Source organism: Haemorhous mexicanus, chromosome Z (genome assembly GCF_027477595.1).
Source record: "Haemorhous mexicanus isolate bHaeMex1 chromosome Z, bHaeMex1.pri, whole genome shotgun sequence".
In the NCBI taxonomy this organism is placed as follows: domain Eukaryota; kingdom Metazoa; phylum Chordata; class Aves; order Passeriformes; family Fringillidae; genus Haemorhous; species Haemorhous mexicanus.
Window position 1 is genome coordinate 81,372,404 of NC_082381.1, and position 18,955 is coordinate 81,391,358.

The following is an 18,955-nucleotide window of genomic DNA, read 5'->3' on the forward strand; positions in this document are numbered from 1 at the left end:
GTCCCTTCTGCAGGCAAAGATTACCTTCCCTTTGGCTGCCCGTATTCCAGAGCAGTCCCCTGCTCTCCCACCCACACCTGCTCCCCTCCCTCCCCAGACAGCTTTCTTTGGGTTGAATCCAGCTGGAATCTGGATGCTCCTGTTTCTCTTTCTCTTCAAACACTGGGATGGGGTCTCAGGGTGGGAAAGGCTCAAACCACATGCAATGACAGGTCCCCACTGCCAAGAGCTGAAGCCCCAAGGTACCTCCCCCCAACACCAGGCATGCAGGAAATTTGGGAGGCCAGTGCTAACAAGGATGTTGTAATGTGACAGTATTAAATTACCTGTATTATCAGATGATTAACCAACTAAATTCCAGCCTTGGGGCTGCCATCCTGAAGTCCATGCAGAGTTTGCTAGGCAGTATCCAGAACATCCCACTGTGTACACCTGGGACCAGCAACCATCTCACAACTCATGATCCCCAAGGGCTCTGAAAATGCCTTGCAGGAAGGATTCAGGGACCAGCAGCAGAGGAAAACATACCAGCTGTCTGAAACACGGGCAAAACACCTCCAAAATTGTTTCCTGCTAGTCTGAACTCCTGCCAAGGAAGCTGCCAGACCCAGGGAAGACACACCACATGGCCCAGGATAAAGTGGGTGCTCTTTGCTGCCCCAGCTGCTCATGCACGGCCAGCTAAGACAAGAGCTAAAAGGGATCTGGGTTTTGATTTGCATTCTCCTGGCACACAAAATCTTCCCACTGGATGGAGCCTGCCTGCTTCAGGGCACCAGAGTGTTTAGCATCTGCTTAAAATTATTAATTGTTTTCATGGTAAGTGCCTGGTGATGTCTTTTAAATAGAAATGGGAGGGATTTAGCTTTCTCTCCCTCACTGTTTCCCACTTTCCTCTCCTTCCTTTCTCTCTCCTTACCTCCATTTCTTCCTTTCAGCCTTCCTCTTTTCTTCCCTAAAAATTTACTAATTTCTTCCTTATTCCATTGCCAAAACCCCTACTCAGTGACAGGCAGCAGCAGACAAGAAGAAACTCAACAATAAGGGCAAATCCAATAGTAAAACTGGAATGAAATGACAGCCATTAACCTGGTATCAGGAAAGACAGTAAAACTGCAGCATGGCAGGAGCCAGCAGGCCTAAACTCGTAACCTTTCTTTCTGATTAAAACACACTGGTCACAGATTACCTTCCTTTGCTCAATATTTTATTGTCTCACCTGCACTGGAAGGCAGGGGGAAGAGGAAGAAGGGTGGGCAGGACTCAGGATCTGCAGCTTGTCAGCAGCTCTGCAGCCTTTGGCAGGTGCCAAGAACATGGACACTTAACCAAAGGGCGTGAACCTGCCCCCATCAGCTGCCCTCCACCATGAAGTGCTTGTGCCAAATGGTGTCTGTCCACCAGGTGCCTCCCAGACTGGCACCCCAGGGTTCAGCCATGGCCAGAGAAGGAGTCAGTGTCAGAGCTGGGGTTGCTCTGGGTCTCTCAAACATGCAGGCCAGGCACAATGACGGGCACAGCCACTGCTACAACCCAGGCAAGGACATTGGCTCATTTCAGCAGAGACAAAGCTCCAGGAGCTTTGGGGAAGCCACATCCTTTTGGCAGATTGGCCAATTTCTTCCAGTGGCATCAGAAAATGGGACAAAAATGAAAATAAATTCCTGGCTACACCCCTTCAAGCATTTCTGTATATATGGATCTCCCACTGGGTGTATCCCTTGCTCCTTGCAGAGCACAGCTTGTGCCAACCTGGCACAGCAGCATTCTGTCCCTTTCCTAATCCTTCACAGACCCATTAGTGCACCACAGAGGGTACAAAGATATCTATGGGACCCCAGTGGATTTTAACTCATTAATTCAATGCTTGAGTTCCTCTCACTCTCCCCACCACCTGCCCTGTTCATTCTTCCAAAGCAGCTCAGGGCAGTGATTGCAGAGGATGTTTCTGCCCTCATGCTGGGAGATGGAGACTCAGGAGAAGGATGACCAGTCACAGACATACTTCTCCCAGGATTTCCAGCAGCTCCCCTGGAGAAATAAACAGCATCAAGGAACATCCTTATGGGGAACCCCAATGGGCCTCAGCTCCCCTTTGATGCTCCCAGGTCAAGAACAACAGCTGGGTACCCCGCAGGCTTTCCACTCCCTCATCCCTCACCAGGAAGACTTTTTTAATCTCCAGCAATAAATCACTTTTTAATTACAACTTGACTGCGACTACCAAAATAAAAAAGGCTTGGGGCTTTACAGCACACCAGCAATAGTTCCCGTTAATTGCAATGCCTCTGCACCCCCAGCAGCTCCATTTGCACCACCCTGAAGCCTCCCTGTGCCATGGGAAAGGCTTATTGCTCCCTTCCAGCTTTACACACCCCCGTACACAAGCCAAAAGTATGAGGGCAAGAGGAGGTTGGAGCTGTTGTGAGGAAGTGGGGAGCTCAGCATAACCAGGGTCAAGCTCTCACACCTGTGTGTACCCGCTCCTTTTCCTCCTCTAACTGCTGCTTTCACCCTGTTTCAGATTTCGGGGAAAGGATTTTGTTTTAACTAAAAAAAAAAACCAAACTAATTCTCAGTCCATCTCTGAGGTTTTTTAGCAGCAGATAAACCTGAGCAGCTGGTACCTGCAGCAGAGGGCACCGTGGCACGGGCATCGGCCCTCCTCAGCACGCACTGCCTCCCCAGCCTCCGTTCTAAATCACAACACAACAAACAGGCTGTTCATTAGGTGCTGTTTAATTAAGCAATATGGATCCTGCCTCGATATTTACAATCCCACTTGCCCTGATTTATTGGAGAGACTCCTGTTTTCAGAGACGGCGACTGTAAAGTTTAATACCGCTTGACTTAACTGCGAGTTTCATTTACGGCCGCGGGCCGAGGCGCGGCAGCCCGGGGCTGGAGCCGCCGGGCCATTAAATCAGAGCTAACTGCCCGTGCGGGGAGATGACTAGCTTCGTTACAACCGGTTCAGCGGCTAATTACCCCGAGCTGGATTGCCACACTTAAGTCAATTTGTTGCCGCTTTCCCAGGACCCCGGAGAATAAGAGGGAAGTTGATAAGTTGGAGCAGAGGCACTCGTCGCAATGGAAAAGAGTCGCGATCGGGATGGTGGCAGAGATCAAACGGACTCTGTTTGTCCCAAGAGGGGAGAAATCAGTTTTGCAGGAGGCCAGATTCCCAGGCGGGCAGCCCCGATGCCCCGGTGAGGGATGCTGTGAACAATGATGGCTCCAAGCTCAAGGGTCAGCCACCAGCTCCTCCCCATAGCCCCGGAGCACCTGGGGAGGGCTGAGGTCAGGTGAGGGCAGTTTGTGGGCTCTGGGATGAGGCTGTCAGGCAGAAAGACAAGACCAGCATGTAGGAGGGCATCCAGCATCACACAGGCCAGGAGGCCCTTCCAACTGCCCTACCCCACGGGGGAACAACGCACAGATGGGGCACAGGGAACATGGCCCTCCCCATGAACTGTTGTCTTGGAGCCAGGAGAGTATTTCTCTCCTTGCAAGGTATTTCTAGACCCCAGGAGCACACTCACAGACTGGACAAGGAGAGGGGTCTCATTAGAGAGCTGTGAGAATGGCTCATTAGTGACAAGTAAAAACTATTTGTGAAGAGGTGAGGGTTCACAGTGCTTAGCATCCCCCACATCAGCTGTGGTGCATCACTGTCCATTACCTACCCCTGCAGAGTCCCAGGGCTTTCCTGGAGGGAAAGGGAGGAGAGCAAAGACAGAGGTGAATAGAATATTCCCCAGCTCAGCCCAGGATCCAGGCTGCCACTATCCCACCCCATGAGTGGGCAGAGTGAAGGGGGGAGCAGGACCAGGAAGAGAGCTGGACTCCCTGGGAGCCCCCAGGTGAGTGATGAACCATCCCTTGGCTGCATCTCCACAGCCCCTATACCTGCAGCAGACAGCATGAGGGCTGCCACCCAGCAGTCCCAGCCAGAGAGGATGAGGAGGAACAGCTCCAGGGCTGAGCATCTCAGCCAGCAGCCCCCGTGCAGCAACTCTGCCAGGGCTCAGGCCTCTCCCAGGAGCTGGCTAGGCCTTGGGGTGCATCCATTCTTCCTCTGTTTCCCACTCCTTCACAAGCCTGCAGCACTCAGAGACAGACTCAGAGCTCCCCCCAGGGAGGAAGAGGAGGAAGCACAGAGGCAGGGACACAAGGAACAGGTATTGGGCTGTCAGCACAACCCCTGAGCCCCGTGTTACCCCCCAGCAGCAGCTGGGGGTCTTCACCACAGACCCAAAACCCCCCACACAGAGCTGAGAGCCACGAGAGCACAGGTAGAGGCACTTTGCTTCCAGGTTTTATTGTCCAGGGGGGTTGTGCCCCTCCATGGGGCAGAAGAAATCCAGTCCCACCAGTGAGACTGGACTGGTAAGGACGGTAAGTCCTTTAGTGGTGGTAGGAGCATGCCATGGGGGCAGAAGACAGAATCTGGGTTGCTGAAAGAGACAAGGAACACCACCTACACAAGGATGCGGCAGGATTAGGCCCTGAGTCCCCAAACAGGCAAAACTAGTCCCCAAAACCAGCCAAACTGTGACAAGGTTCAGGAGAATCTGGGAGTTCAGAGGGCTCACAACCAACTGGAATTCCTAGACCTTCGTTGTCACCACTCCCAGCTGACTCATGGCCTCACTGAGCACACCAAATGATAAAATCTGAAACCTCTACTCTTAGTGCAGCACTGTGAAGCCCACCACTAAACCTAACGTCCCTAAGTGCCACATTTGCACTTTTTTTTTTTTTTTTAAATACTTCTGGGCAACAGTGATTCCACCACTTCTGTGGGCAGCCTGCTCCCACGTCTGACCACCCTTTTGGTGAATATTTCCCAACATCCAATCTAAACCTCCCCTAGCACAACTTGAGGCTGCTCCCTCTTGTCCTATCATTAGTCATCTGGGAGAAAAAAACCAACCCCCACGTGGCTATGACCTCCTTTCAGGTAGTGGAGGGAAGCAATAAGATCCCCTCTCACACTCACATCCAAGGACTGCATGCTCTGCTGCTCCCATCACACCTACTCAGCCCTCTTCTTGTAGTGCACCTCGGGGAGGCTCCTCAGGCGCTCGGCTGCCTGCAGGGCACAGCACAAGGGACAGCCAGGGGCTGCTCCCAGGGACAGCCCTGGCACACAGCCCCCTGGGTGCCCCAATCCCCCTGAGCTGCACTCACCTGCTCCGGGGTGAGGTCCCTCTGCGCCTGTGCCAGCATCTCGTACCCCACCATGAACTTGCGGACAGTGGCAGAGCGCAGCAGTGGTGGGTAGTAGTGGGCATGGAGCTGCCAGTGCCTGCAGTCCTCTTCGAGGTAGGAGCCTGTGGGGGCTCCTGCAGGGGGTAGATGTCAGAACTCAGGACATCCCCCTGGCTGTCCTGGATTGCCAGGACCTCTGCCAGGGGGCTCAGAGACACTGGCACAGAGCCCAAGACACCTGTGACTTTGATTATGACCTATGGAAAAAGTTACCTTATATGAGGACCTGTAAACCACAAAAGTATAAGTAGAATAATAATCAGTTTGTCACAGGGTGAAAAATAGATTTTTTGGGGTTTTTTAGAATAGGAGTTCAGGGGGCAAGATGGAGGAATCTGGGTGTGTCCACCCTTTTTCTTTTTTCTTCTTCTTGGTCTCCATCTTCTCCTGTGATGTTGGCACTTCTAGATTGGTTTAGAGAAGAAGCTCACTGTCTAACATAGGTGATAGGTATTGGAAAGTAATTGTAAATATTTTACACGTAGTATTTAGTCTAAAAAGATAACACCATCCAGGGGCAGGCAGAGTGCCTCTGACTGTTCTGCTGAGCAGACCTCAGCAGGCCAGGAAAAAGAATTTTATAGATAAGAAACAATAAACAACCTTGAGAACAAGAACTGGAGAGTTCTGACTCCTTCTCTGACCACCTGGCTGGGAAAAGAGACTTTCTAACGTATCTCAGGGTCACTCTGACCAGCAGAGATTCCGAGAGGTAGAGGCACCGCATGAGCCACAGGGAGGAGACAAGGATGTGGATGAGAGGATTGTAGAGACACACCACTCACCATGCCAGCCCATGGAGTAGGGGAAGGAGACTTCAAAGAGGTTGTCGTACTTGATGAGCAGCCTCTGCATGACGGAGGCCAGGCCTGCAGGAAAGTGACAGTGATTCATACCCCAAGCTGGCCAGCAGCTTGCCAGGTGTGCAGTGGGGTCACCCGCAGCACCTGTCCCTGGGTGGTCATCAGTGACAGGCAGGAGGGATGCACTTGGGAATTCTCACCCTTACCCACTCACACAAGGAGCCTGAGCAATGCAGCAGGAGAAACCTCCCACCAAAACAGGGAGCACCATTTGCTTCATCACCCCAAAAGGACACAAGTGCCACGAGAAGTGCTAGTTCTTATCCCAACAACTAGTTCTTATCCTAACAGGCAGAGGTGCCATTCCCCCTCCCCAGCTAAGCTCAGCAGTTCCCACCCCAAGGACACAAGTCCTCCAGCACCAGCATGGCTGCCTCATAACAAAGGTCAAGCCCAAAGGATGCGGGATGGGGTACAACAAAGCTCAGAGCCACTCACTGTCCTTCTCACTGTCACTGAGGTCCTGGAGGCGGCAGACATGGCGGCGGGGCAGCAGCAGGGTCTCGTAGGGCCAGGTGGCCCAGTATGGCACCACGACTAGCCAGTCTGCATTCTCCACCACCAGCCGTTCCTGCAGGGCACAGAATCACAGAACCAGCTAGGTTGGAAAAGACTTCTGAGATCACCAAGTCCAACCTATGATCTAACACCACCTTATCAACTAAACCCTGATTGCCACACCCAGTCTTTTTGACTCCTCGCTGGACAACCCATTCCAATGCCCAAACATTCTTTCAGGGAAGAATTTTTTCCTAATGTCTAGCCTAAACTTCCCTGGCACAGCTTAAGATGATGTCATCTTGTTCTGTCACTGGTTGCCTGGCAGAAGAGACTGACCCCCCCACTGACTAAAAAATCCTTTCAGGAGTGGCAGAGAGTGATAAGGTCTCCCCTAAGCCTCCTTTTTTTCCAGGTTAAACACTCCCAACTCCCTCAGCTGTTCTTCATAGGACTTGTGTTCCAAATCTTTCACCAGTCTTCCTGCCTTTGACCAGATGAATTTGAGCATCTCAACGTCCTTCCTAAATTGGAGGCCCAGAACTGGACACAGCATTTAAGGTGGAACTGCACCAGTGCCAAGTACAGGGAAAGAATGACTTCCCTGGTCCTGCTGGCCACACTATTCCTGAGCCAGGCCAGGTGCCATTGGCCTTCTTGGCCACCTGGACACACTGCTGGCTCATGTTCAGCCAGCTGCCAACCAGCACCCCCACATCCCTTTCTGCCTAGCCACTGTCCAGCCACCCTGGCCCCAGCCTGTAGCACTGCAGGGAGGTGTTAAACACATTGCTTGATGGGGACACACAAAGTCCCAACTCCCCAGGGCACTCCTAGGGCCCATCTCCTGGGGGTGGGGGAGCCCACCCCGGCACACGACCAGCTCCCAGGGAGGGGATACAGACAACATCCCTGTCTTCACCTTTCGGCGAGCCTCCTGCTCAGCGTACTCCAGCAGCATGGGCACGCCGTGCTGGCTCAGGTGCTGGCGCTGGCTCTGGTCCTCCAGGCGTGCCTCGTTTGGGAGGAAGCTGCTGGCCCACACCTGGGAGGGACATTGGGGCACAGGACTGAGGTGCTCATAGCCCTCATCTGCAAGGATATCCCTAGTCATGTTGCTCATCTGGAGGTCCCTGCTGCCACCAGGTGGAGAGTCTGGCATGTGACAGCCACAAGGGACAGTCCCCAGAGGGAGGGTGACAGGACAGACACAGGGGTATCCTCACTGTAAAAAGCTTCGGGACCAGGGCAGGGTGACTGCCGTTCACATCTGCCCTCAGGGTTTGTTGTAGGGTCATCACAGGGACTTGTAGTTTAGCCAGGTCAGGGGTGGGACAGCCTCACCTGGCAGTGGGGGTGTGGGTTGGAGCAACCCATCATGGCTCCTTTGTTCTCGAAGATCTACAAGAAGAGGAAGAGGTGCAGCCAGCAGGTCCCAGCCACAGGGCCCCTGCTACAGGCTGTCATGGTGCCCCCAGCACAGCAGGGAAGCAACCTGCAGGAGGACAGAGCCTCACACTCAAGGATGTGGAAAGGCTCAGCAGGGCTCAAAGGGCATAAAGGACACAAAGCAAGAGAACCACACACAACTAGGATGCTCCCAACCCCAAGTACTGCCAGAGTACCCAGTGCTGGCCTCCCACCTTCACCCACAAAAGAGAAGCCCCCACCAGCCCCACACCTGCACCCAGGGGTAGGAAGCACCCAGTTCCGTCGCCAGCTCTGCCCACGCATCGATGACAGCCCGAATCTCTGGCAGGGACATGAGGGGCAGTGTCAGGTCCGACCAGGGGTGGAAACACATCACCTTGCTGTAGAGGAAACACGCTTAGCTGCGACTGTGGGTGTCTCCAGAGACCCTCACAGCTTTGCTGGATGCAGTGGCATGTGGGACAAGGGACAGGGCCAAAACCCCCGGAGTGACCCCAAAACTGAGCAGGTGTGTACAGAATAGGCACTGCATGAGGGGAGCAGGCCCTGCCCAGAACCATTCCAAAGCTTCTTGACAAATTGCGTCCCAAACCTGCTGGAGCCGTGTAGGTACTTACCACAAACCCCGGGCTGGGGCAGCTCGAAACAAGGAGTGGTCACTGTCATCTGAGGAAGGACAGAGAGTGGGCAGGGAGAAGGTGCTGAGGCAGAACCCAAGCCTCTCCAGGCCGCCCTGCAGCAGCCCTAGGACCCAAGTCACGGGGTGCCCCCCAGCCTGCTCTGCTCCCCAAAGTTACCAGGCTCTGGAGCATCAGGCTGCAATGCAGGGAAGTCATTTGGGAAGACAAAAGTACCCTCATACTTGGGGTTCACCTGCCGGGGTGAAAGATGGTATGAAGGCAGGAGGGGGTGGCAGGGGCAGCCCGGGTCCCTGTGTCCCTGGTGGTACCTCGCCGTTGGCCCGGGTGGCCCCAGGGCAGAGGGGGTTCTTGGGGTCCCAGCGGGGCACATCCTCGGGGGGCGGCTTCTCAAGCTGACCCTGCCAAGGGCGCTTTACTCGGTGGGCCGATACCAGCACCCAGTCGTCCCGCAGCGGGTTGTACCGAACGTGCTGGTGCTCTGTGGGGAGGGAGAGCAGCGGGCCGTCAGGTGCAGACTCCGCGCAGTGGGAGTACACGCACCCCATCCGCCAGGCCCCCTCACGGGGCAAGCAGGACGGTCTGCCTTATACACGCCACTTTATGCCCTCCCTCAGCTTCATCCCTCCCTCAGCTTCACCCCTTTCTCCCTGTCCCAGCCCGGGAGCCCCGGGGCTCTGGGCAGGGAAGGTCCCCGCAGCTCCCGCTTCCCGGGGTCGGGGCTCCTCCGGGGATCTGAAGGGAAGGACGGAGGAAGACAACCCCATCCGTACCGCTGGCGCGGAAGCGATCACCCCGCTCCGCCGCCCCGGCCAGCGACGGCTCCATGCCTCCCCACTCCCGGAAACCCAGCAGGATCGGCCCCTTCCAGCCTCCCGGCCTCCCGCCCCGCCCCGCCGCGCCGGCGCAGCCGCCCGGGCCGTGCGTGGCGTGGCCGCGGCGGGGGCGGTCCCGGCCCGGGTCCCGCTCCCGGTGCCGGGGGCGGCGGAGCGCGGCATGGGCGCGGTGTGGGGGCGGCGGGCGCTGCGGGCCGGGCTGGCGCTGGGCGCGCTGGCGCTGGTGTTGCAGGGGCTGCGCGGGTGGCTGGCGGCCAAGCGGTACGAGTTCAGCCCCGCCGAGATCGCACAGCTCGCCCGGCACCACGCGGGTACGCGCCGCCCGTGGGGACGCGGAGGGGCGGCGGGGAGCGGGGCCGAGGAGGGACGGCAGTGGGGATGGGGATAGGCAAGGGGTTGGGGATGGAGAGAGGAGCCGGGGACGTGGCGGGGAGCGGCGGCCTGGGCTGGGGGGGGAGGCGTAACGGGGACGAAGGACCGAGGAGAATTCGGTACAGTGGGGCCGGGATCATGGGGGGAATGGGGAATGGGGCTGGGGTCAGGGAGAGGCAGGAAGCTGGACCTGGGCAGAAAGATTGGGAGAGGGAGGGGATCGGTACCGGGGAACAGCAACAGGGAACGCGGGCAAAGCGGCGTGGAAGATGGAACTGGAGCAAAGGGGACCAGGGCAGCGGCATGATCCAACCTGGTTGGGGCTGAAGCCCCAGGTAGGTCAGGCCCGGGACTTCAGAAGAGAGCTGTCCTCATAGGCACAGGGAGTTAGGCCGGGGCTACATGTCACCAGGACAGGGGCACTGTCACGTTATTTAGATCTCCCATATTGCCCAGCACCTGGGATGGGCTGTAGGACTGGAGCACTCCGTGCTGCTTATCCTCCGTCACCATCCAGGGAGGCTGGGTCAGTGGGAGCTGAGGGCTGGAGAGAGGCGATATCTTCCCTAGGCACACCTCTCCAAGGGTGTGCTGAAACCCTATGGCTATGCAGGGGATTTGGGGGGTTGGTCAGCTGAGCTTTTTCTGTGCCAGAGACTTACAGTGATCCTGGATGCTTCAGGGCTGGACCATGAGCTGGCTTTCTCCAAGATCATTGTGGAGCTGCGAAAGAAGCACCCAGGTCACATCCTTCCAGATGAGGACCTGCAGTGGGTGTTTGTGAATGCGGGCGGGTGGATGGGCTCCATGTGCCTGCTCCATGCCTCTCTCACCGAGTACGTGCTGCTCTTCGGGACAGCTATCGACACCGGGGGACACTCGGGTAAGCACAAGGACTGGGCTGCTGGCAGGGGAGTTCTCCGAGCTATTTCTGCTCCACTCTTTGAGGTGCAGCTGGCCATGGTGTGCCCAGCACAGGGAGCCAACCGCTTCACTACTTGTATGGGGTGAATGTTGCTGGCCAAACACTCCCTGCAGGGGGACCAGCCCCCATGGTGTCCTGCAGCATCTGCAGGTCCCTGTGTGTGACATGCTGTGTGGCCAAGACTCTCCGCATTCAGCTGGCAGGCGATGGCAGACATCTCATCTCCCAGTGCTTCAGGAGGCAGCAAATGCCAAAGAAGTTGGAAATAATGGGTATTAAAGATACCGAGCAGCCCTCGCTGGTGGTGTATGGCTCTTCACACAGACAGTGAGGGTACCAGAGCTGTTGGCAGTTCTTGGTGTATTGAGGCAGTGGGGCTGCCATCCTGATCCTTCTGCTCCATGATTCAGACCTGGGCTCCTGTGCTGTCCCTGACAGGGAGACACTGAGCCTGTATTATCTGTCCTCCCACAGGTCGCTACTGGGCAGATATTTCTGACACCGTCATCTCGGGGACATTCCGGCAATGGAAGGAGGGGACCACCAGAAGTGAGATCTACTATCCAGGTAAGTGCAGCAGTATGGTGACCTGTGGGCTGCATCCATGTCTTTGGGGCACAGCTGCTTGCTGTCATTGAGGCCCTTCCTTTGAGCTGACAGAAGTTAAGAGCTCAGGATAGAGTAGTTTGGGTCCCCAGTAGCACATCCCAGCATCTCAGTGGGTGGCAGGAAGAGAAAAGGGAGCATGGCTGGTGTGGGGTTGGAAGGCTCAACCCTGCAGACCCTAATCCTATGTCTCCCATTTGGATGTGATGTGAGGCAGCCCCTGGGAGCCGTGCTGGTTGTGTGTTTTGGCAGGCGACACCATCGTGCACCAGGCGGGAGAGGCCACATCAGTGCAGTGGAGTGCAGGCACCTGGATGGTGGAGTACGGCCGGGGATTCATCCCCTCCACACTCGCCTTTGCCCTGGCTGACACCCTCTTCAGCACTCAGGACTTCGTCACCCTCTTCTACACCCTGCGTGTCTACGCAAAGGGCCTGCTCCTGGAAGCAAATGCCTTCTTCAGCACCTTTGGGTGCTGAACCCCTCTCACCAGGGCACCCTGCTGAGCCCAGTTGGCTCCTTTCCTTCCAGCCGTTCTCTCTTCCTCCCCGAGCCCAGGTTCTAGCAGAGGCAGCAGGAGATCCCCTGTGCCTTCCCCAAATTGTTCTGTCCTTTCCCCACAGGCCAACAGGGTGCCAGGACAAAGGGACTTTGGCAGTCACAGCAACATAGAACGTCAGTTCTCTTTACTACCTGCCTGTCCCTCCTTTCTATCAGAGTCACGTCCTGCTTTTCCATTCCTCGGGGCCGGAGTGGCCTTGCAGTGTACAAACACCCCTGTGTGCCCTCAGCATGCAGCGGGAGAGAAGCTGGATCTGGCTGTCCCCAGGCCCCAAAAGATTTCCTTAGCTCCTGAGGCATCAGGGGAGTGATGCTGCCCTCAGGGCAGGGTGCACAGGGTAGACCAGACCAGAGCACCCTTTGCAGAGGTCGGCTGGTGAGTCCCCCATGTCTCTGGCAGCCTGCCGGGACTGCGGGCAGCGCAAAGTGCTGTGTCCAGCTGGCAGCGTCTCCCGTGGCTCCATCCCTGCTGATGTGGGTTGGCAGCACACAGTGTTACCCTGGCACAGGGCAGGATCTGTGCTGAGACCCCCTGGCAGTGGAGGGATGCCCAGCTTCAGTGCTGGAGGGCCCCCTGCTCCCCTGTGTGTCACCTGCCCTTGGGGGTGACTGGGGCTGGAAGAGGGTCACTTCCCCACAGTGCTCTCCAGGCAGTGCCCCCCAAGGGGGAAACCCACCGTCTGTCGCCTTAATGGAGACCCCGTTCTGCGTGGCCTCTTGGCTATGCACGCACCTAGTGTCCTCGAGTGCCCAAACGTCTGTACTAGCTCAGGATGGGATCTCACCCCTCAAAATGCTTCCCCTGGCTGTGAGACCCCCTGGGGACAGCCACTCTGCTTGGCTTCCGGCATGGGATCCCGGCTGCCAAGAGAGTGCTGTAATCCTCCAGCCAAGCCCAGATGTGCACCCTCCTTGCACCCCTGTGGTCAGACCCGTGTGAGCTCACCGCTTGGTGGAGGGCTTTCACCTCCATTCTGCTGCCAAACACACAAGTGTGTTCCTGGCCACCCAGGCCTGTAGCATGTTGATTCTCCTGCTCCCCGGACTGTCCCTATTCTGCTGACCAGCAGCCCTGCACATGGGCTAGTTCTTAATTTGCTACCTGAAAAGAGATACCAGTAATAAAGTTGTTCATCCCACATACTTGGGTTTCTGGATGAGTCTCTGGAGCATGCTGAGCCCTGTCACAGTGAAAGCCAGCTCCAGCCTCAGCAGCATTACTGCTGACAGCTGGGTGTCCCCGGGGAAGCTGGTATCCCACTCAAGGGCCTGGTCAGCCCTGCCTCAGCTGCTGGGGATTGGCAGAAGATGGTGCTGTTACTCCTCTAGCCACCGCAGTCACTGGTGAACAAAGGCCTGGGCTGGTGCCAGGTCCCTGCTTCCATGGGCAATCCTGGAGCTCAGGGGGCTCCATCCTTTTGAGGGATAGTGGCAGTGCTGAGTCTTTGGCCCCCCAAGAATGGTTGGACCCACACACAGTGGGTGGTTTTGACAGGTTTGCGCACACACACTTACAGAGGTGCACACGCATGCTGTCAGACATCACACGTGTGTGTTCACAGATCGTGTGTGCATATAGGTAGAACAGTTTTCAGGTGGGTGTGGGTACAACAGGTGGGGCTGGCACACATTTGAAAATGGCATCACATTTATAAACAAGCATTTATCACATATTTATAAACGGGCATCTGTCCATACAGAGCAACTGCAGGGGTGTGAGTGCTGGGGCACATGTGGGTAGGACATGCGTGTGCGTGAGTGTAGTCAGAAGAGTTTTCTTCCTCTGTGTGTGTGTGCCCATGCAGGTGACACACGTGTGCCACACCTGTGCATGTGCACAGCCTGCAGTACACATGACAGCAGGTGTGCCCCCGTGTGCTCATGGACAGGCGGGCTGTGTTTTTGTGTGTGTGTGTGTGTGTGCACGCACGGGCAGGCTCTGTGTGTGCATATATGTATGTTCCTGTGGCTACCAGGCCCCTCTGGCCCACACCAGGCTGTTCCCCGGGGTGTGGCAGGGCCCTGTTGGGGAACACGAGCAGTCCCACCCGAGCTGGCCCGCGCGGCAAGGCGCTAACTCAGCAGCTCGTATCAATACCGCTCCACTTACAGCGAAGGCCGCGTAATGAAAATCCGATGGGCACGCTGGTGGGAGTAAATAAGTATGCCATTAAAATAAGAAAATCAAAGCTCTGGACAGGTCTTTTCTCTTGCCCATTGATTTCTTTTATTACGGAAATATTGCTGCTAAATAACATTAGTGTGAACAATCTCAGCAGTGTTTTCTGTAGCGCCTGTGTCAATAACTCCACACTGGGCGGGGGATCCCCCCCAGCCTGGCTGGAGGGCCAGCAGCCCTGTCCATGCAAAAGGCTGCTTTGGGGGTTCCTTCTTTAGCATTCCCATCGCAGCTGGCATGAAGAAAGAAACCATGACAAGCAGAGAAACCACATAGCATGGGATAGATCAGGCAAATGCCAGCAGGGCGGAGCTGGGCTTAGACCCAGGCACCCTGGCTGCTCTGCTGCAGCAGGAGGGGTTGTCCCCATCCCAGCATGGAGCACTGAGTGCCAGGCATTCATTAAAGGGTCACAGAAAGCATCCCTTTCGTGCTTGCAACCTCTTAATCAGGTAAGTGTCTCCAATGAGCAGCAGAGAAGAGTTCTGGACACAGCAAGTTCTGCAGGCTGTTCGTGCCTCTGCCTCTTCTTCTCATGCCTCCTCATCCATGCCCAAATCCATGCTGGCCTGACCCAGCTCCCTGCAGCATTTGCTTCTCATGGAGAAACTGAGGAACAGGTTAGAAGCTCATATGCAATCACCCAGCTGCAGCACACCTCCTGTGCCAGGACCAGGACTTGCCCCTCTCCCCCTTGTCTGCCCAGGGACACAGCATCCTTCAAAATGCCCACAGGCAACAGGTACTCCTTGGAGAGAGTAGATGTGACCAGGACACAAAGGAAATATGCACCCTTTGGTGTCCAGAGGCCAGATGGGACCCTAGGACACCCCAAAGGGCACCAAACCCTTATGGACTGGCTGGAGATGGGCAAGAAGAGTCAGCCATGGGTACCTGCACCCCAGGTCTGACTCTACCCCTGTCCCAACTGAAGCAACCATGAGGGGCATCTCCCCAGGGCTGTCACCAGGACAAATGCAGATCGCTGCCCTCCTAACACCTTGCCCCTGCAACTTGCTTTATCTTGCTGTCCCTCCACATGCAGTGGGTATTGATCAGCCCTCAGGATCTATCTCTCGATTCCTCCTGCGGTATCTCTCTGCTCCAAGTATCTCTCACTCTGCTCTGCTGTCTGCTGTGCCCGTCTATACCCCCACTATCCATCTGTGCTGCCTCAGCTGCAGCTGTCAATAGCCATTTGGGGAATTTCTCTCCAGCTGGGAGCATCACCAGACCCCATTGGTGCAAAATCCTGAGCAGTGGGGCAAAGAGGACAGCTTGGTTGCCCCAAGGAGAGCCTGACATCATGACACACGTGTAGAACTCCAGAGCTGCTGTTATCACTGTGGAGGTTCTAGAGAGGAGCTGAGTAGGACAGGTCCCTTGGTGGCCATGCCCAAGGCAGTGGGACACACTGCACCCTCTGGAGACCTTGGTGTTGCCACTAGCTGGCCTGGATGCTAAAATGACCCAAGTACCCCAACCCTTCTGCCTTGCAGAAGGGGAGCTTCCCCAAACACTTGGGTTCCTGTTGGGCCATGGAGAAGTCACCATGTCTGTCTCAGCCCACCCAGCCCAGCTTTCAGTGTGCAGGGGATAAGGCACAGCCCAGAGCAGAGGGTGCAGCCCAGTGGGGTGCAAGGCAGCAGCACTGGGAGGAGAAGCTGGAACCATGTGGCATGGGGTCCTGTGCAATAAGTCCTGAGGGTCACCTGGCCCTGTGGATCCTTCTGAATAGGGCTAGATATCATCTTCCCAGTGGCAATTCAACAAGAGTACCACACTGACTAGCACTCAGAGGGGCTGGCAAGAACCAGGAGGTCCCTGCCTCTCCTGCAGAGTGATGGGATGGGCCAGTGCAAGCTACAGCTGTCCAGCCCTGAAATAGGATGGCCGACAGCTAATTTATCTCCTGTGCAAAGATAAACAGCGCCTGGGGGCCCTGCAGGGTGGGGAGCTGCCCTGTGCTCCCAGGGAATGGTCTGATTTTTCCAGAACAGCCTCCCTGGTGAGCATGGTGCACTGCGTCACATGCAGCTGAGGTGCCAGGAGCTTAAGGAGCCCTGAGAATGACCAGAGCCATGGCAGGACACGGGGTAGCTTCTCAAGAGGTGTTCACAGGGAAACAAGAGCACAGAAGCAGCAGCTTTTCCCCACACAGGGGAAGTGGTGAAGTGGACAGAGCTGGGCTGTGGTACCTGAGAGCAAAGTCAGCTCCTGCCATCAGCATGGCCAGTGGCTGTTTTTCCTCAAGGTGCTTCAAGGAAAAGGGAGGACTTGGCTCATGCTGGCTGCCCTGGCCCCTGCAGCCCACAGGTGGCCATGGAGGGGACAGAGCTACCAGCCCTTGCCACCCAGCCTCCTGTCATCCCATGCCACCAAAACCCAGTGCAGCGGCAGGAAGTCTCAGTGACAAACTGCTCTTACTGTGGGATGGACTCAAAGCCCCTGTCCCTTGTGTCCCGGTGTTGTGGGGCAATGCTGCTCCCCAGGCATCCATGTAAATCCAAAGCTGCCCTGGCCAAAAAATGCCCAAGGAAGAGTGGGTGCCTCCTTTGCCTCCTGGAAAAGTTTCCTCCATAGAGAAAGGAGTCAGGAAAATCTGGCAGACAGGCAAGCGGAGGGAGAGTAAGGAAACAGTTGGGATGCTGCCAGCGGCCAGAGAGGTGCCTTGCTCTCACCTCATCTTACATCCTTATCTGACATCTGCAGACACACTTGATGATAAACTGGTGCCACAGTTTACCCCACAGCAAGCAGGGACACAGGGCAAGCCAGGAGCACTGAGCCACTCCAGTGACAGACACATAGCCTTGTTCTACCCATGCGAGGAAGCCTCTTTGGGCATCCAGACCTCATTACAATCTGACCCCTTCAGCCAGGGGCCAGGCACCCACAGCACCTGCCACAAAGATCCCTTCGAAGTCCCAGGCTGAGGGTCATGGGTCACACTGCTGTGATACCCCAGCCCTTGAGAATGGAGCTCAGGGTTCAGCACTTGGAGCTTGCCCCAAACACCCCTTTGTGCCTGCACACGGATTAGTAGCATGAGCACACACACCCACCTGCCCCAAAAAAGCTCGTGTGCACACTCCTGCCCCTTCCCAACAGAGATTGCACACACCAACCAGTGAACACACGAAACACACACACCCACAGACACATATAGGACATTTATTATTGTCCCCAAGAGCAAACACACACATGTGTGCACACTGCAGGCGCTCAGCCCCTCTGACTGCACACTGCTTCTCACACATGTGTGCATGGCTACTGCTGCTCCAGGTGATGGACACACTCCTTCACACGTACCACCAAGGTGTACACACCCCTTAAACCCCGGGCACACTCCCGTTGGTGTGTGGGGGCACTCACTTCTCCCACTGTGCACAGGCACAGGGGTGCTCAGACACCCTGCACACACATGTGCGGGGGAGGCTCATCCATCCCACTGTACGCACACAGGCGATGAACACACACACACTCACCTTCTCCCAGCACACACAGGTATCTACACGCACAGACAGACCCTCTAAAAGGTGTGCGATGAGTGCAGCACCCTCTCACACACGTGTGCACAGACCCCTCACACACTCTCCCTCCTTCACACTCCCTTCTCCTCACACATCTATGTGTGCACAGCCTGCACACACCCCCATGCACTCCCCTCGCCCAGTACCCACACTTGGACACAGACTGGGGGTCTCCCAGTCCGCTGCGCCTCCGGCCCGGGTCCAGGTCCCTCCCGCGGCCCCGGGCAGGCTCTCAGCAGGCCGGTCCGGGTCGATACCCGGGGCTGCCGTAAGCCCAGCCCTCCCCGGGTGACTCCCTAGACGTGCGCTAGCAAATGGGAGCGGGGAGGGGTGTTGCTGTCTGACTGCCACTTGTTGCAAAAAAAAAAAAAAAAAAAAAAAAAAAAAAAAAAAAGGAAGAAAGAGAGAAAGAAAGAAAAGAGGGAAAAATCCCACCCACCCTCATCTGCTGCGGAATAAAAGAAATATCGGCGGGCGCGGCGCCATGTGAGCGGCGGGCCGGGGCCGGGACCGGGCGGAGCAGCCGGCCGTGCCCCCCGGGACGGCGGGGCGAGCCCCGGGCGGCGCTCGGAGCCGGCGGCATGGTGGAAAACCCCAGCCTGGCGGCCAAACCCGCCCTGGTGAGGGACGGAGCGGCCAGAGGGGCTCCGGCGACGCGGGGGTGCATGGCGGGAGCGGGGTAGGGACGCAATCGTTGGACAGGGAGCGGGATCGGGGTTCCCGGTGAGAGCGGGACGGGCGTCCCGAGAGGAGAGGGCGCCCGGTGAGACCTTCCGGCGGGATCGGGACGGGGTCCCCGACGGGGACGGGGCGGTGGGGGGGGCTCGGTAGGAGAGGGTTCCCCGTCGGGGCGGATGTCTCCGTTGGGACCGGGGAGGAAAAGGGTCCTCGATAGGACACGGTTCCCAGTGGAACTGGGGCGGGAGTCCCACCACGACACGAGTCCCCAGCGGGATGAAGGAAGGAGGCTCCTCGGGTCCGACCCGTGTCCGGCAGGAGCGGGGAGGCGTCCCCTGGAGGAGCGGGGATGTGGTACCGCAGGGCCGGGTCCCCCGCGGGGCAGGGTGCGGGGGTCCCAGCGGGGGAGGAAGCCCCTCCGGCGGCGGGAGCCGCGCCCGGCGCGGTGACGGCTCCGCGGGCAACTTTTGGGCAAGGCCCCCAGGAGCGGCGGGGAGAGCGGGTGGGGTGGGGGATGCCTCCTCCCTTCCCTCCTCCTCCTCCTCCGGCTCCGGAGGCAGC

General features: G+C 56.9%; 2 protein-coding genes across 5 annotated transcripts; one reads left to right on the forward strand and one right to left on the reverse strand.

Annotated features, from left to right (window-relative positions):
• Positions 1 to 4,296: 4,296 nt before the first annotated feature.
• Positions 4,297 to 9,583, reverse strand: GALT (galactose-1-phosphate uridylyltransferase). Of its 4 annotated transcripts, none has more exons than XM_059873707.1 (12): positions 9,478 to 9,583; positions 9,016 to 9,185; positions 8,864 to 8,939; positions 8,684 to 8,732; positions 8,317 to 8,446; positions 7,980 to 8,036; positions 7,558 to 7,680; positions 6,576 to 6,708; positions 6,060 to 6,143; positions 5,194 to 5,348; positions 5,003 to 5,095; positions 4,297 to 4,480 (listed from the first exon to the last, which is right to left on the reverse strand). In XM_059873707.1, the coding sequence occupies exons 1-11, from the start codon at positions 9,530 to 9,532 to the stop codon at positions 5,039 to 5,041; spliced, it is 1,089 nt and encodes a 362-aa protein (XP_059729690.1). In that variant the 5' UTR covers positions 9,533 to 9,583; the 3' UTR covers positions 4,297 to 4,480; positions 5,003 to 5,038. The 4 variants fall into 4 exon arrangements, with proteins under 4 accessions (XP_059729690.1, XP_059729691.1, XP_059729692.1 ...); XM_059873708.1 differs by having other exon boundaries at positions 4,297 to 4,457; positions 9,478 to 9,561; XM_059873709.1 differs by lacking the exon at positions 8,864 to 8,939 and having other exon boundaries at positions 8,940 to 9,185.
• A 102-nt stretch (positions 9,584 to 9,685) lies between these two features.
• SIGMAR1 (sigma non-opioid intracellular receptor 1) lies at positions 9,686 to 13,147 on the forward strand. Its single transcript, XM_059873711.1, has 4 exons — positions 9,686 to 9,851; positions 10,595 to 10,795; positions 11,312 to 11,404; positions 11,696 to 13,147. Exons 1-4 carry the CDS (start codon positions 9,701 to 9,703, stop codon positions 11,920 to 11,922), a joined length of 672 nt encoding a protein of 223 aa, XP_059729694.1. The 5' UTR covers positions 9,686 to 9,700; the 3' UTR covers positions 11,923 to 13,147.
• Positions 13,148 to 18,955: the final 5,808 nt, after the last annotated feature.